This window comes from Sebastes fasciatus, chromosome 22 (assembly GCF_043250625.1).
Source record: "Sebastes fasciatus isolate fSebFas1 chromosome 22, fSebFas1.pri, whole genome shotgun sequence".
Lineage (NCBI taxonomy): Eukaryota > Metazoa > Chordata > Actinopteri > Perciformes > Sebastidae > Sebastes > Sebastes fasciatus.
Window position 1 is genome coordinate 11,500,356 of NC_133816.1, and position 17,157 is coordinate 11,517,512.

The 17,157-nt window shown below is 40.2% G+C and overlaps 2 protein-coding genes across 2 annotated transcripts; one reads left to right on the top strand and one right to left on the bottom strand.

Moving 5' to 3' along the window:
• Nucleotides 1–1,609: 1,609 nt before the first annotated feature.
• On the top strand, nucleotides 1,610–8,247 carry LOC141761393 (uncharacterized protein C17orf114). Its single transcript, XM_074624772.1, has 3 exons — nucleotides 1,610–1,649; nucleotides 6,815–6,910; nucleotides 7,023–8,247. The coding sequence occupies exons 2-3, from the start codon at nucleotides 6,826–6,828 to the stop codon at nucleotides 7,193–7,195; spliced, it is 258 nt and encodes an 85-aa protein (XP_074480873.1). The 5' UTR covers nucleotides 1,610–1,649; nucleotides 6,815–6,825; the 3' UTR covers nucleotides 7,196–8,247.
• mettl3 (methyltransferase like 3) lies at nucleotides 8,186–16,994 on the bottom strand. Its single transcript, XM_074624765.1, has 11 exons — nucleotides 16,733–16,994; nucleotides 14,661–14,848; nucleotides 14,091–14,543; nucleotides 13,783–13,958; nucleotides 12,250–12,463; nucleotides 11,963–12,150; nucleotides 10,774–10,812; nucleotides 10,567–10,675; nucleotides 10,074–10,139; nucleotides 9,845–9,957; nucleotides 8,186–8,637 (listed from the first exon to the last, which is right to left on the bottom strand). The coding sequence occupies exons 1-11, from the start codon at nucleotides 16,830–16,832 to the stop codon at nucleotides 8,523–8,525; spliced, it is 1,761 nt and encodes a 586-aa protein (XP_074480866.1). The 5' UTR covers nucleotides 16,833–16,994; the 3' UTR covers nucleotides 8,186–8,522.
• Nucleotides 16,995–17,157: the final 163 nt, after the last annotated feature.

Sequence of the window (17,157 nt, forward strand, 5' to 3'; positions counted from 1 at the left end):
TGACGTATTGTTTGTGGGTAAATAAGAGTGTCAGTTAGCCCTACTGTATGTAAGGTGACGGTAATGTTTACATCCATTCACCATCACAACCTTCTTCATTGCTGTACATCATTTGATTATCAAATTATGTTCCTCACATGACATTTTCAGTGTTTCTGTCCTTTTTTTGTGCTCATTGCAATACTACGGAAGCCCTAAACGGACATGATTCAAACATATTAATACCGTTGTGATAATGAGTCAATTATGTCGTTATCTCAAGATAACAAAGCTCGTTGTCTCGAGATCACAGGTTAACTTGTGATCTCGAGATAACTGCATAAAAAAATGATTGAATCATGTCCGTTTAGGGCTTCCGTACAATACCATCTAGTGTTTTTACAATTAGATTTGCTGATTTAGAAGTATACATAAATTGAATTGCACCCTCCCATAATAATGATAATAATAATGGTAATAGTCCTTATTTAGCATAAAATACAGCTCAAACTGCTTTACAAAACTAAAAAGTGAAGACTATTTAAAGAACAATTAAAGGTGCAGTGTGTAGGACATTGCAGCATCTAGCAATGTGGTTGCAGATTGCAACCAACTGAAGCTTCTCCCGTTTGCCAAGCGTGTAGGCTGACGAAAAAATGCGAATGGCCCTGTCTTGAGCCAGTGTTTGGTTTGTCTGACATGGTTGGTACCAATGGATTTCTTAGGTTTTCTAGTTTCATGTGGTGCCAGTAGCTTCACTCTAGCTTTACAACTGAACCCGCTACAACCTCTGAAATATCGAATTGTGTTAATGCTTTAAAGAAATTAGTGGCGTCAAAACAAATTTGCGTTAACAAGTTATTATGGCGTTAACTTTGACAGCCCTAACGAAAATATATTTAAAAAGAAGGGGGAAGTAAAGTAATAAACAGATAAGAAATAAAATATCAATCCTACCAGCAACAGGAGTGAAGTCCTGCCGCTGATGGTGACCTCTGACCTCTCTATAGGGATACAAGTGGAAAGTTCTTACATGGATCAGGGGAAAGAACTTCATCAGTGATTAATACACTTTAATAGATAGATGAAGTCTATTGTTAAAATGGGATTACATCTTGTTGATCATGAGGTCAAATCACCTTGATTCATGATCTTATTGAGTCATTTTGACATGTTATCTGTACACACACATATGACTTCATCCTTCATGACTTGCTATTTATACACTAGAAGCTATTTCTGATAAAGTGTTGTGTTATCTGTATCAACAAATATGTGAATGAGGTGGATGCAAAACACAACAGAGCATGCAGGAGGAAGAGTGTGCAGTATGTGGGATGGGAGCTCAGAGGGAGGGAGAGGCGACAGGAGGAGAGACGGAGGGAGGGAGGGAGGGTGAGAGAAAGCAGGCGTGTCCTCCACTCACTCACTCACTCACCATGCTCGAGGGATTAGCTATTTAAAGTTCAGTCGCTCCGCGCCACAGAAACCTTTCCATACTGCCAATAAGGACGCACACAGTTGAGGACGCGCAGAAAACAGCAGAAAACAGCGGAAAAACACATTTGAATGACAAGAAAACGCAGATGAAGTGAGGATAGTCGTGTTGCAGCTGGGAATTATCAAGATTATCCATTTTTTACTGCCTGTCTGCAAGTTTATTTCACCAGGTAAGTCATTTTAAGGGACGTTATACTTATAAAAAAAAAATGAAAAGGCATTTATGAGACTTCAGCTGCACAAATATGATACTTGACATGTACACCTCTCTTATCAGACCAGTTTAAGGGTTGCTGTTTTGGTTTTGAAGCAGGAGGTGTGTCAGTGGAGGAGGGTTCATGTTCATAAAGAACCCATTCTGCTATGCTGTGAGCTTTTAGTGGGCTACTGTTTGTGACAACCACTTGTCAAACTTTATTCTGCACGCCTGAATGCACCACCTATTATTCTCCTTAACTGTCCGGTTCTGCCACTTTAATTGGCATCACCGCTTGGGTCGAATAATGTGAGCAAGTTAAACCTTTAAAAAAGTACCATCTTCAGGCTTAAATGAGCAGATAATGAATGTTTCCACTTCTGATTCTTCGAATACGTAAACAAACCCTTCTTTAGTAGTTTAATCTGGGAGCCAGAGAGGAGATAAGTGATGCATAGTGCTCTAGATGAAAGCTCAGATTAGCCTGTCTGGCACAGATTTTCATTCAACCTTCCACCCGCGCGCAAAGAGGCCTCCACCTGGCGCATCTGAATATAGTATGTGAAATTATAAACTAAAAGGTGTATTAATTAGGCTAGCCAAACATGACAAAACTGTGTACCTAGTACTACGATTAAGTTTCTTTATTTAAGCAAAAGTGGTAATATCCCAGTGTATTACAGGTTAGGGACTGTACGAAAATTAGTAGAAGGGTTCAGAAAAGAAAATGTAATTTTTTTTCTGTAGTCTGACTTTTTGGAAGAGGAGGGGAGAGTCATTTATTTCTTCCCTGTCATAAATTTATATTTTATTTCAGATTTCCTGTGCAATATAGTTACATCAGGGTTTTACTTTCCGCAAGGACGGTCGCACGGACATGAGCCGACGTGGAATCGTGACGAGGAAATATTTGGATTTTTTATAGTCCGTTCGAGTTTCTCCTCGCGGCAAACCGACATTCTCAAAGCTCCTCAAAATTCTACATTTTCGCAGCCCATCTGCGTAGCATAATTGGACGTACGCGGACGGGCGAAAACCTGCTGCAAAGAACCCCTGCGAAGGGCCGTGTCTGATGGTGTGACATCACTTTGGGCGCGCGGACACTCGCGACCCTCGCGGATGCGGCAAGCAGACATCAAGTTCCATTAAGGTATTAGGGTTTAAATTGGGGTAGACTATTGAACAAGTTATACCAATTATTAGTTTAGATTAGATTGGATAGATTTATTTCGAACATGTAAAAATTACAAAAAAATAAAACAAGAATAAAAAATGAACAGTAAGCATACAGCAAATTCTAAATAAACTAAATAAATAAATATTATATGTCCGAAAAGGAGCAGGCAGAAGTAAACACGTCACATACAAATTTAGAATACTTAAATAATGAACGTAATTTTTATCACATATACACATTATATTATTATTTTCACGTGCGTTGTTGCAGCAGAGGAGTGTTCAAAGTAATTGTTAATAACCTTAGCGATTTTTACATAGTGAATAATAAGAGTCTGCCCACTTCACCACTCCAATAATTTTCGTACAGTCCCTAAATGTCCTGCATTCAAAAATGTACTTTTAAGAGTGTTATTATATATTACCGGATTAATTTATTCATGCGTTAACATGTAAGCTGCATTTTCATTATTTATTAGTTGGAGATCATTTTAACTACTTTATATTTGGCTGGGTAGTTTGATATATGTCATATATTATAAGCTAAGCATGTGTTTTGTTTGTACATTTTTATCAGTAAAGTAACTAGAACTGTCAAATAACCATAGTGGATTAAAAAGTACAATATTTGCCCCTTAAATGTAGTGAAGTAGAAGTATAAAGTAGCATAAAATAGAAGTACAAGTACCATAAAAGTGTATTTAAGCACAGTACTTGGGTTACATTATGTGTTCTGTCTGTTATACAGTATGAGAGCTCTATAGAAACACCTTAAAAGCTGCTTTATCCATTGGCTGTGATGAATATGAATGAAAGCGGATTGTATGCTGGTATTAATGGACACAAATACACACACACTTGTGCAGGTATACATGCACAGAGTAGTGTGTGCGTCATCCAGCCTGGCAGGCCTGTATGAGGCTTTGTGTTGCGGGCAGTGACACAAGACTGCACTTTTTTTTTTTATAAAACCCCAGGGACTGACTGGGGAAGGGGGGAGCTCAGTGAAAATGTGGGGCAGTGGGAAGATTGTTATCACATTACTGTAGGCATATGTGCTCTGCGGCCTGCTTTAACGTTGTTTACAAAGCAGATAACGGGGCTGAGTGTGGACTGGTGAGGTGGTTTGTAGATAGAAATGCTCGACTCATGTTTAGAAATGGAGAATTTGTCGGGATCATACTCGGCAAACATGTTTAAGTCTCTCACAGATTTCCCCTGTGGATGCACACATGCACAAACATGCACTCACAATTTCGAAAACCTCAAGCCAAGAGCCACTTGCTAATGTTTCTCTGGAGGGATTGCGCAATTATCAGCTCCATCAGAGAGCCGCCACTGATTGAGCAAGAAAAAACACATTATTGAGGTGCTGCATGTTGCACACATGAGCTGCCTGCGGGCCTCCAGAGAGAAACATGAAGAGAAAAAGAGGTCAAGGCACAACTTCATCCCGTTTTTATACTTCTTTTCTCACTTAGACCTCCTTTCTATTTCTTCTACTCCCCTACTCGCTGTGGTCAATGCGGGTACTGTCTCTGTGCTTTCTGAGTATGTGTGTGTTTTTGAGTGCGTTTGCCATCTGAGGTTGTTTTTCTCCTCCAGGCTCCTAAGCTGCTGCCAGACCCCCACAGCCAATCATGATCTCTGCCCAAAATTCCTCACCACTGACCACAGGGCCTTCATATTGTGTGTGTTTATGTGCTGTTTTGCACGCTTGTTTCTATGAGAAAACAGTGCATGCTCGCTAAATTATTAATACACAAAAGAATTTATGGCGTAATTGTAGAATGAAATAATGAAACTAGGCGGTGGAAAACATGGTCAGTCAGTACTGTTCCTGTTCTTTCCTTCACAATGTGAGCTATACTGTGAGTTCCTATTTCACAGGCAGAACCTCTAAATTGACCTAACCATAATGGATTCACTGTGTCTGTAAATGGGATAGGATTTCACTGCCACACCTGAGTGAAAATGAGAAGGGAGGTGCATTAGATGGTTAAGAAACGGAGGAAAAAAAGAGCTTTTTCTGTGTGAATTTAACCAAAAAATAGAGACTGAGTTTTTCCACTTATACAAGTCTCCCCTGAGGCTTGTCTGCAATGTGCTACAGCAGCTCTGTGCGTATGTGTGAGCTGTCACGTCTCCATGAAACTGCCTCACTGTCTCAAGCAGCATGAGTTTACCAGCAGTAAACAAAGGAAACCGAACACTCTGCTCCTGTATGTTGCAATCACAGTTTACCGTTTGTCATCAGATATCCAAATCCTCCCGTCTGTGATGAATGAACAATGGGGCTTACTGCTTTATCACACTAGTGGGTTTTCTCATCAGATTGAAATAGGCGGCTTGTTTCAGACGCTGTGTCTATTTGTGGTCATTTTTTTAGTCGTTTTGCATCTCTTTCTGGTGGTTTTAATGTCTCTTAGTGGTTGACTTGAGTCTTTTTGAAATAGTTTTGCATCTCTTTGTAGTTGTTTTGCGTCACTTTGTGGTTGTTTTGAGCCTCTTTGTGGTCATTTTAATGTCTCTTAGTGGCTGATTTAAGTCTTTTTGTAATCATTTCACATCACTTTGTTGCTGTTTTGGATCTCTTTGTAGTCGTTTTGCGTCCCTTTGTAGTTGTTTTGCGTCTTTGTAGTCGTTTTGCGTCCCTTTGTAGTCGTTTGGCATCCTTTTGTAGTCAGTTTTTCATCTCTTTGTAGTTGTTTTGTGCTTCCTTGTAGTTGTTTTGCATCCCTTTGTAGTTTTGTATCTTTTTGGGGTCGTTTTATTGTCTCTGTGGTTGATTTGCATTTCTGTGGTCATTTTGAAAATCTGAAGTTTTTTTTTATCACTTTTTAGTTGTTTTCTTTTGTGGATGTTGTGCGTCTCTTTGAGGTTGATTTGAGTCTTTCTAATAATCGTTGTGCATCTTATTTGGTAGTTTTGCGAATCTGTTGGCTGTTTCTGTGGCTATTGAAGTTTGATCATGTAGGTTATACATAAAAGTTATTTTTTTCCCAAGAAACATTAACGCTACACAACTCTTCTTTTACCCCAATGCATAATTACAATAGAAACTGTCAAGATCCATCGCCTCCCTCCGCTCCATTTCACCTGACCTATTTCCTAACCTGATTAGACCAAAATAAATACCTTGTTTTTCACTCGCTCTAAGTAAATACAGCTCAGTGCTGGCGTGTGGCCCTGGCTTTATCTTACCATTCAGAGGTGCCAACGCTAGAGGGACAATCCTCGGGGAAATAATGAATTTGACTGACTTGTTGCTCAATGAATCAGAACTACAGTACCTGCAGCGTAGATCGATTGTGACGTATATTCAGGGCAGATCTAGGTCCAGGAAACCCTCAATGGAAAGCATAAATGCTGGCTGAGAGGGAAACAAAAGCTTTTAGAGTTCTTAAAAGGAAAACAACAGCTTTAGCTTCAGTTGAGATATGTACCTGTCTGGCTGTTAGTCACAACTTGCATACATCAGACGACCTCTATGTAATCTGTGTTTGGTAGTCAGGAGAGAGCTTAATAACTCCTCTGTCTGCCGTAGCCCATTGACGTCCTGTTCCAGGATTAGGCGGTGTGAAGGAGGATCCTGGCACATGTAAATACTGACTGATTGGCTGGTTGCTGGGACGCCGTGCTGTTCAGTGATATTATCAGCTTGCGTTAGGATATCATGACGCTGAAGTGCGAGATCATAATTCCATTAAACTGTGACCTGGTGATGAGACAAGGGGCTGTCAGCAGACACTCAGACATGCTGTCGTTGTGATCAGGCAGGAAAAAAAATGTGGTTGACTTACTTTTTACTTCATATTTGAGAGACATTCTCACTGTTGCAGTTTAGGATGGCGTTACCTTTTTCAGTCAGTCTCAAAGACAACCCTGTGCATTAAAACAACCATCATTTTAGTATGTTTTGTCCACATATTTATGTCTCTGTTCACTCCCCTCTCTCTACAGACAACGCTGCCATGGGTGTGAAGATGCTGCAGTGTTTTCCTTTCTACAGACGCTGTAAAGAACGCTGCAAGAGCAGGCAGTGCCCCCCAGCGGCAGGTGAGGAGCAGCTACACCCTAAGAAAATCAAACATAGACCAAATAAACAGCCATTTCATGATAGCACGCCCTGATAACGCTTAACTTTCTATCTCTGTCTTCCACCCCTCAGTTCCCATCGAGGAGATGAAGCCCCGTCTGTGCTCCACCACATCCTGGGGTAGCGACAGTGAAGGAGTAGGAAGCCTGAGTCGGGGCTCCCAGATATATTTCTCCACCAAGGCCAGGCTGTCTTTTAGACACCAGCTGGACAGCAACATCAACGCAGTGGACGCCACCTACTGAGGAGGGCTGCAGAGGAGATAAAGAGACTCCTGTATCTAAGTTACCTGGGAGCCTGATCGTTGAGCTAGTGCATCCATCGTCACCTTTAGATGTGATCAACAGCAGATGTGCACAGCCACAGTTCGCTTTTTAACCCCTCGCTGCACACAAAGAACTCTCGATGATTAATCAGATTCAACAAGGGGCCGTGGAAGACAGACCGAAACAGACTTGGTTTTCAATCTCTGTGCATTAACATGACATGAGACGAAACTCTAAAAGGAACGGATCCACTGCCCAAATGGACCCGATACTGATGAGAGAGAGAAGACAACATAGAGACTTGTTTACAGCATTCATAACCAAAAAGTGCATAACTTTTTTTTTCTTTTTTTTTTACTGAGTTTCTTTTTTTGACTACTTTTGTGGGAAAAAAATGCAGATTTTTCAATTCCCTGTTGAGATAAGGAGGTGTTTCACAAAGCAGAATGAGGGAGTTAACCTTCAAAAGTATGATGATAATTATCTCTATCTAAACAGCGTTAGCAGTCACCATCATGAGTCATATTTCTGAACCTCCTGCTGACATTTCTTATGGGTTTACTTTCTAATCCTGCTCTACACTAACAGATGAAGATGCTCAGCAGCTGTTCTTGCCTCCAGTTAGTTCCTGTTTTGAAAGCATTAAGCTACACAGCAAAATGTATTTCTATTAGGTATTCTGTCAATCATGTTTGGCTTCAGCTCTGTCTGGCTAATTTCTTTTCTTTAATATTTTTTTATAATAAAAAAATCATGGTTGCATTTGTTATTAAAATGTTTACTTTTAACAAACCTTAACTGTAGACTTTTAGGATGAACAGGTTTCTGTATTTGGCTAAAATGAACAAATATGAATGTTAAGCGTTGATCCCAAATGACTGTGGAAAAACCTGCTGAAATTTTCTAAATTCAATGTTTGTCCTTTGATGCAAAAAAAAATCATTAACAGTTATTCAAATCTACAGTACGTCAAAAGAAAAGTCTCTTTATTCTTTACTAACAAAATAATAACTAAAAATGTACATTAAAAATGTCTCCTGTGTTTTTGTTGATGGTGAATGTGAAGTTTTGCAGAATTAGATATACATACAGTAATATACAAACATTGCTCCAAAAGTAACACCAAAAGTGATTAACTTTAAAAATTTAAATTTCTTCACGTATTGATCATTTCTTATCCAAGACACAGACAGTGTATCTTGTTGAGAACATTTATTTAAGAAATTAGTTCACTGGTATAAAAAAAATAAATCAAAAACAGTCTATAGACAAACTTCTTCCAAACCTGTGACCACTGATAAAGTCATCACTGCATGTTTTTGGGTTTGGAGATAACGCCGTCTGGATAACGACTCTTAAATCGAGCCACGACATCAGGATCCAAGAGATGAATGCCATCGAGCTGGTTTCCAAGAGTTACCCTAGAGGTGGAGGAGGAAAAAAGGTCAATCAGTACATGTAAAATATGTAGAATAGTTACTTAGCCTTTAACTTCTTCCACCACTTGGAACGGCTGACTTTACTGTCTTTCAGAGGCTGTAGCAGGCTTTAGAGCGAGAGTGAAGGTACTGGTATCACATGAAGCTAGGAAGCCTATAGTAGTCATTACATTAAATTTTTTGAAACTTGACCTCACTGTATAAAATGACCTGTGGTCACCTCTAAGATAATCACAGCCTGATGAAACTTTACAACCACAAACTAGAGACCTAGAGCAGTCAGAGGATGGATGGCTTTCCTAGGTATACTGACAATAAGGGTGTTTCTGAGCTGTTTACAGAACAGAAGTGCTCGCCATCCAATCGCTGAAAAATGCAATTCTTGCAGAAATCTCCAAATGTTAAAAGTTTTTGATACCACATCACAGTATGGCTCTTCCTATGATGTTCCTCAAGGTCTTGATGTCTTAATTTGGTATTTTAGAGGGATTATTGATCATTTCTATCAATTCTCGAGTGGAAAAAAATGGTTAGATTTAGCACCAAATCTGTGTAACAAATGGTATCATAAATTGCTGCAACAACTTATGAGACACAATAGAGCATGGGGATGGACATCATATACTTCCATCATAATGTTCTAAGGCCTTATACACTTTACACTTTATTTGAATTAATTAATATGGCTGTCAAAGTTAACGTGATAACAACGCGTTAATGCAAATTCATTTTAACGCCACTAATTCCTTTAATGCATTAACACAACTTGTCAATTTTAGGTTGTAGCGGGCTCAGTTTTAGCTATAGTGAAGCTACTGGTATCATATGAGACTAGAAAAACTTAAGAATCCATTGGTATCACTCATGTCATACTAGCTTGAGGCTAAATAACGCTCCAAACTCCCGCTAAATTTTGGCAAGGAAATGGCCATTTTGAAGGGATAAAAAACATGATTAATTTGCGATTAATCATGATTAACTATGGACAATCATGCGAATCACGACTAAATATTTGAATCGACTGACAGCCCTACAAATTAATTTCAGATGATGTACACTACTTCTATGTGACATCTACTGCTGACCTGCCATCTCCCCCTAAAGACCCCCTGTCCCCCCCTTAAAAAAGACAAAAACGGGTCTATGATAAAAAGGGGTTGAGTGGAATTAAAGCATGATAGTATGTTACCAGTTGGGCTGGACGTTGTGGGGTCGGCCGAAAAGCTCGATCTTCCTGGTGCCGGGCGAGAGTCTCTCTATCATGCCGTAGATCTCATCTGGTTTGTGACTGGTGGAGCGGACCTGGAAAAGAGTGTTTGTAATGCAATGAGGAGATCTGTATCATATGTGAAGCAAACTTTTTTCAGGCTGTAGAAATCATAAATACAATAAGTAGGACAGAAGAAGTAAACAATTACCTCGGCCACAATGACGTCGCAGTCCAAACCTCGGTTGAATCCCTGAGGGTTTCCCTTTACACCCACCTGAAGAGAATGTACATTTTAGGCCTTTATCTGACCCACCATCAGAGGCACATTTAAATTACACATCAAATTATCTCATTGTTAAATTCTTTTTTTCTTTTCAGTTGTTTTCATGGTTCTCACTTGACTTACTTTCTCACCTTGAACTACACTAAACGGTATGAAAGGTGCTATACAAATACAGTTTGATTGATTGATTGATTGATTGATTGATTTAAAAAGAATGAGCCTGTAGCAGCGTCATCTTGCTTCAAAACACCTTCTAGCTATGGGGCAACCTCTCCAACTCCCAAGAATGAACACGCAACAAGCAGAAACCCCTGGAGGCAAGATTCCTCAAGCTTGGACCTCAACATTTTCATGCAAGCTCATACAGTATATGACAGATTCAAATGTATACAGTAAGAGGATACATGGACAAACATACCAGACAGTGCTCCTTCCCGTGGTTCAGCCAATGGCCTGTCCTTCCTGTGCGGATGATTCTCTGAAGCTGGTTGGTTTTCACCCAAATGATTTCATCAACTCGATCATAGCTGACGGATGAAAATAAATACATTAATAAAAAAAGCAGCAAATATATAAGAAATGAAATGGTATCCTAACAAAGTGATGATGGTAGTGGAAGACTCACCCCCAAAGACTGAGACACTCTCTGCCCAGCTCCATGGCCCTGGAAGAAGAGGAGTTGAGCAGATGATGAGTTTGAGCAGACACAACTATATCTGGATGTGCAGAACTATGACCTGGCTGCATGTAAATGTGTTACCATGCAGGTTCAACCTTTGTGGGAAAGCTTTAACAATTTTTTGGGGGGGGACTTGAAGATTGGGAATAGAGTACAGCTTTTCTGTCAGGCTACAACTTCAAAACAAATGAGAAAATGGAAAACAAAAACTGCACAGAAAAAGGAAAAAAAATAGTATACACAAATTAAACAGTTTATTCGAATGTATATATTTTACCCCTTTTACACCTGTCTTTAAATTGTGTTTTGGGTGATTGGATTGCAATTGGATGGTGCTCAACCACATGAAAGTACGGGTGTAAATGCTCCCAGAACGCACTGAGGATGGATTGTGATCGGATCGGCCAAACCCTCCGGAGGTGGCCAGGGACACATTGTGACCACATTGAACACAAGTGTAAATTGAAAACTACGTGAGCGGATATACAGCTGTCCAGAGCACCATTTTTTGGGGCTCCGGAGCTTCGGTAGTAATCAACAGCTTTGGCCGGGTGTGTGTGCGGCAGGTTACAACCTGCAGCACGCTTCCTGTCACCGGACCACTGTGACCAGAGAGATCATCGCGGTTGCCACCGCTCTGTCTGTGCTCAGCGTCTCCTCTCATCATCCCTCTGTGTGTGTGAATGTAGATGTATCAAAGTCACGTTTGCAGGCCCTATCCCCCTAAACGGCGGCGGTTTGAGGCTTAAGTGTCCGTCCATTACACAACGCCTCTCCTGCAGTGCCCAGCTACAAGCCTGTGTGTATGCAGCCTTCCTCTCAGCCCTTTCAGACAGAGCGATTGGATCTCAATGTGGACACTAAAGACACCAGGTGTAAATGTAATCAGGTTAAATCATATCTAGATACAATCTGTATACGAGATGTATTGTAATGCCTGGTGTAAAGGGGGTCTTTGGTTAAAGGAGTAAAAGCCACACCTGAAAAAAAAGTTTTTTTGTTAAGGTTTTTCGCTGAAAATATTCAGCAACCACGAAACTCAAGCGACCAGGCAAGTTCGTGTTAAGTTCAAGGACATCTTGACATTGTAGGAGATCAAGTCGTGGATAGATACATGACTGATTGTTGTAGTTACCTGCCGGTGACCCAGAGGAAGAGGAAGCCGTCATCTTGCAGGATGGGGATGTTGAGTTTTCTCATCTCGTCGTCAGTCAGCGTACCGTAGGGCAGCTCCATGTGGATGTCCCACGGAGGGTCGGCCATCACCACAGCAAACTTCCCGAGGATGGACACGTCCAAGTAACGAATATCGCAGCAGATCCACTGCAAAGAAAAACACAACCTCTGTCAATTTCATAACCCGCTAAAAATATCAACATCCATCTGCCTCTTCTTTCCTCATCGCTCCTCTAACAGCCTCACCTGTGAGGGGAACAGTTTGCCCACGTTGCTGTCGGCGTCCCCTGCACAGAGGCCGAGCTCCGTAGTCCCGGCCTGGGGTCCCATCAGGCTCCCCTCGGCCTCTGGAGGGCTGTCGATCTCATAGTGGACGTACTTGCAGGTGTCCATGTGGAAACACGTGTTGAGGAAGGAGCAGTCGCCGAGGCTCTCGTCCGTGTGCTTGTTGATGATGCGACTGAATGAGAAAATATGTGTCACAAAGTGAATCGGTTGCATAAACATGTTTGTGCAATGACAACTTCAGATTTGAATAAAACCCCACAGAAATAAACCCCAAAACCTTCCCTACTTTAGCACACAAATTAAAATACAGGAAGGAAAATACACCAGTGTTTCCCAACCTTTATAAATTGTGCAAAACAACTTAAATTTCTCTGATTCCAGCTTCTTAAATGTGAATATTTTCTGGTTTCTTTACTCCTCTATGACAGTACGCTGAATATCTTTGAGTTGTGGACAGAACAAGACATTTGAGGACGTCATCTTGGCCTTTGGGAAACACTGATCAACATTTTTCACCAAACATTTTATAGACCAAACAAGTAAATGATTAATCGAGAAAATAATCAACAGATTAATCGACGAGGAAGATAATCGTCAGTTGCAGCCGTACAAAATTGTATGTATCAGAATCTGTTTTTGATCTCACATCTCATTATTCATCTTATGACCCCTAAGATTTATTTTGAGACATCTTTTGGGGGTTCCCAACCACCAGTTAGGGAACCATTGCCGCAGATCCATCATTTAGAATGAGGAGAAATTTTGCAAATTATATATTTTGAGATGAAAACAAGATTCATTATCCTTTTCTATTTGATTAAAGTGAAACTCGTGTTGTAGCAATAAGGCCTTTCTGAGTTTGAAATTTAGACCTTCATTGACATTATTAGCAAAACGTCAGTGTTTTGCAAGAACATTGTCAAAATGTGGCGTTTCTGATAGTAGTATATCTTTTAACCTTGATTATGGCGACCTCCTGAGGCCAATGGGAGTATTTCTATTTTTTTTTTTAAATGTTTTTGGGCATTTTACGCCTTTATTCGGTAGTTGTTGATTATTTTCTCGATTAATCGATTAGTTGTTTGGTCTATAAAATGTCAGAAAATGGTGAAAAATGTTGATCAGTGTTTCCCAAAGCCCAAGATGACGTCCTCAAATGTGTCTTGTTTTGTTCACAACTCAAAGATATTCAGTTTATTGTCATAGAGGAGTAAAGAAACCAGAAAATATTCACATTTAAGAAGCTGGAATCAGAGAATATTGGCTTTTTTCTGTTTTGTTTTTTATACCGGTGGGCGATGGTCGGTGCCCTCACCCTCGGCCACCAGGGTGCCCCCAGTGTATTTTTTAAACACTGAACTGCAATGCAAATTCATAATTTATCTGAATTAATTAAAAATATGTTGCTGCTGTGAAGTGTCTGATAGAAAAGATTTTAACAGTTGGGGTGACATAAATACAGACAAGAAAAGTTTGCTGAGGAACACTGACCGAAAGTGTAACTTGGTGCACGGCTGTGGCGTGTCCCCGGAGCGCACGCACTCCTCTTTGGTCCCGTGGTCGCAGAACTCTTGGACCTGAGCTCGGCCGCGAGACCGGAACTTTAACACGATGGACTGCTCCTTAGCTGTGCTGGCATTGAGCAGCTCCAGAATCTCTCTGCTCACCTGGACATAAATACCATATCAGTAATCACACCTCCAAACTATCCTGTAACCATTAAGTGTAACTGGTTACAATGATACTGGGTGCTAAAAGAGACAAGAAGAGATATTTGTCGGCCTCCTCAACCTTCCTACCTTCTTGCTTTGCTGCTCTTTAGTGGACTGTTGGTTCAGGAGGCTCTCTATCTCCATGTCCAAATGGGACGACTGGCTTTTACTGCTCCTGCCCTTCTTCTCAGCCCCGCTCCCCGACGCCGAAGGCCCCGCCAGCTGTGAGGAGGAAGCCGGCGTCAGAGAGGTGAAGGAAGTGTGCGGAGGAGAAGCGGAGCTCTGAAGTGATGGCGAGAAGCCAGCAGCTCTCTTGTGATGGGTTTGATCTTCTGCTTTTCTCTTGACTCCAGCCCGTTGGGCTCCAGCCCCGGACCCGATCATGGCCCATAGTTTTGTGTGGTCCACTGCTACCACGATTGAGGGGGAGGAAGAAGTAGAGGAAGAGGCTGAGGAGGGCTGCCGGACCTCGATGAGCTCCTGGGCAGAGAATTTAAGCAGCAGACTCTGGATGCTTCCATGACTGACAGCTGTTTCAGACTGTAAGCAAACAGAAGAAAAGAATGAAGCTGTTAATATAATACCAAGCTTAACATAACATATCTTACGTTCCTCTATAAAACATTTCTGTGCTTAGAGACCAAGACAAATACTCACACTGAGTTCATTTGTGATGGCAAGAGAGTCTGTTGGCAATGAAAGACTCAGGTCAGAGAGATATCCCAGCAGACTCTTCTCCAGTTCAGGGTCTGGTGGTTTTTCCGTCTCCTCCTGAGAGGGTAGCGGAGTTGACGGAGCCGGGCTGTCACTCCTGGCTGTGGAACCCTCTGTACTGCTTCCGCCATCTGACCGAGAGGAGACAACAGAGGTTAACATCCTTGTTTTGAAACGGTTTTACAGATCATTTAGATATCAAATTAAAAAAGAAACAGTTTTCCATAACTTAACATAATCTTTCTATTTGTATTTCTTAATATAGAAAAACAACTTAACAATGATGAAAACATTTATCTTGTTGTGAGTTCAATGAATTGTGTCAGTCTTCCTACTGTTGATATCAAAGCACATATAGTTAGGCGGCCTTACAACAAATGATTGGAGATGAAATGATTAGTCGATCAACAGAAAATTAACCAACAACATTTCTGATAATCGATCAATGTCATTTATCAAGAAGAAGGGCAATAATTATTTGAGTCAAGTTTCTGGCAGGAGATTCTGCTTTTCTCTGTTTAATGTCATTGTAAGTTGAATATTTTTTGTATTGTAGACCGTTGGATGGACAAAATGATTTGATAAGTCAATCGTCAGAAAATGAATCAGCAACAACTTTGACAACTAATTCATAATTTGTGATTCTTTAAACACAAATGCCAGAAATCCACTTGTTACTGTGAAGGTAAACTGAGTATCTTGGGGTTTTGGCACTGTTAGTGTTATTCAAACAAAACTTATTTGAAAATGTCATCTTGGACTTTGGGGAAATTATGATGGGCATGGGACTATTTTCCGATGTTTTATAGACCAAACAATTACTTGATTAATGAAGAACACAATCGTCAGTTTAATTGATAATTAAATTAATTAGTTACAGCCATGCCCTCAGGGTGCATTATTTACTTTAAATTACCATTGTATTAATGGTTGGTGAGTGAAGAAAATATATCAGCCGCTTGCATATTTTACCAGCATCTGGCTGGTGTTTGCCCCTACAAATTATAACCATCAAACCGCAAAAGTAAAATAGTTGTTTTTCAAACAATCCAACATGATTCACTTTGTAACCGTAGAAGTCATTTATATTATTATACACGATTTGTGCTACAATCAATTGCTAATTTATTTATTTATTTATTTATATATTTACATATTTGCACATATATAAAACTGCACAAAATCCAGTCAATGAAAACAAAACCAAGAAATGTGTCAGGAGAGGTCAAGAAGCCACAGGCTTATACAAAGGACCTCCCCCTAAACCCCAGGAGAAAAAAAAAAACAATAACAAAAAAGGGAGAAAGATCTAAACTAACATAATTTTTAAAATACAACAAAAGTTAAACAACAACAAGAAGTACACAAAATGTGCAGAAAAACCTAACCAAACAGTGGAAAACAATCCAATAAAAACAATGAAATACATACAAAAATGAATCATTTAACTAAAAGTATGGGAAAAGGTAAGGTGTAGTAAACAAGTCATGTGAGTTGAAAGTTTGACAGCTGCATATATATATATATATGTCATTTCATTTCATTCTCACTGTGCAATATCATTTTCCACTTGTGCAATTTTGTAAATGGTCTGTTTATTGTCAATAATGTATATACTGCTCCTATTTTTATACTTCCTTCTATTTAAAAGGTTCATATTTTGTTACACTTTGTTTAGCTCTTTTTTTTTTTTACTGTGTTAGCTGATGCATCTTGTTTTTTGCACAATCCCCTTTGCTGCTGTACACTGCAAATCTCCCCACTGCAGGACTAATAAAGGAATATCTTATCTTATCTTGTTGACTAAAAAATCCCCAAATGTGCTAGTAAAACTATGCATTTTAAGAGTGTGGCCTCAGGTTAAAGAAACATGGACATGTGTCTGCATTCTTGACATTTATAGACTCATGAATTAAGTGATTAATCGGATAAATACTCCATTGATGACCTAATAACAACATTGTTGCAGCCCTGCTGGTACCATGGCTGGTACCGGCTCTCCGGCCTGAACGTACCCGAGGACAGAGCAGGGTCTTTCCGCCGCCGCTGCAGCCTCTCCCGCAGAGAGTCCAGCTGCTTCTTGTGCGCCTGGATGTTGCTCCATGTGTCCGACATGACACGAGCTGGATTCAACACCAAACACCGCTCACACTGAACACGTATTTAGAACAAAAGTTGGAAACACTGTCCGCCTTGTGTTGTTTAGTTTGGAGCGAATAATGTATGGTCCGTGGCGAAAAAGCTGTCGGAGCAGCATCTTGAGTGAGAAACGTTCCGGCTGACTGGTTAGTGGTGTAAAAACAAACAAACAATCCTGGTGGGTGTACTATCTGAAATAAATAAATTAGCACACGTGTATCAGTCTGTATTGAAAGGTGTATTTTAACAACGAAAAACGTGCCGATAAATATATATATATATATATATATGTTAATTTGTG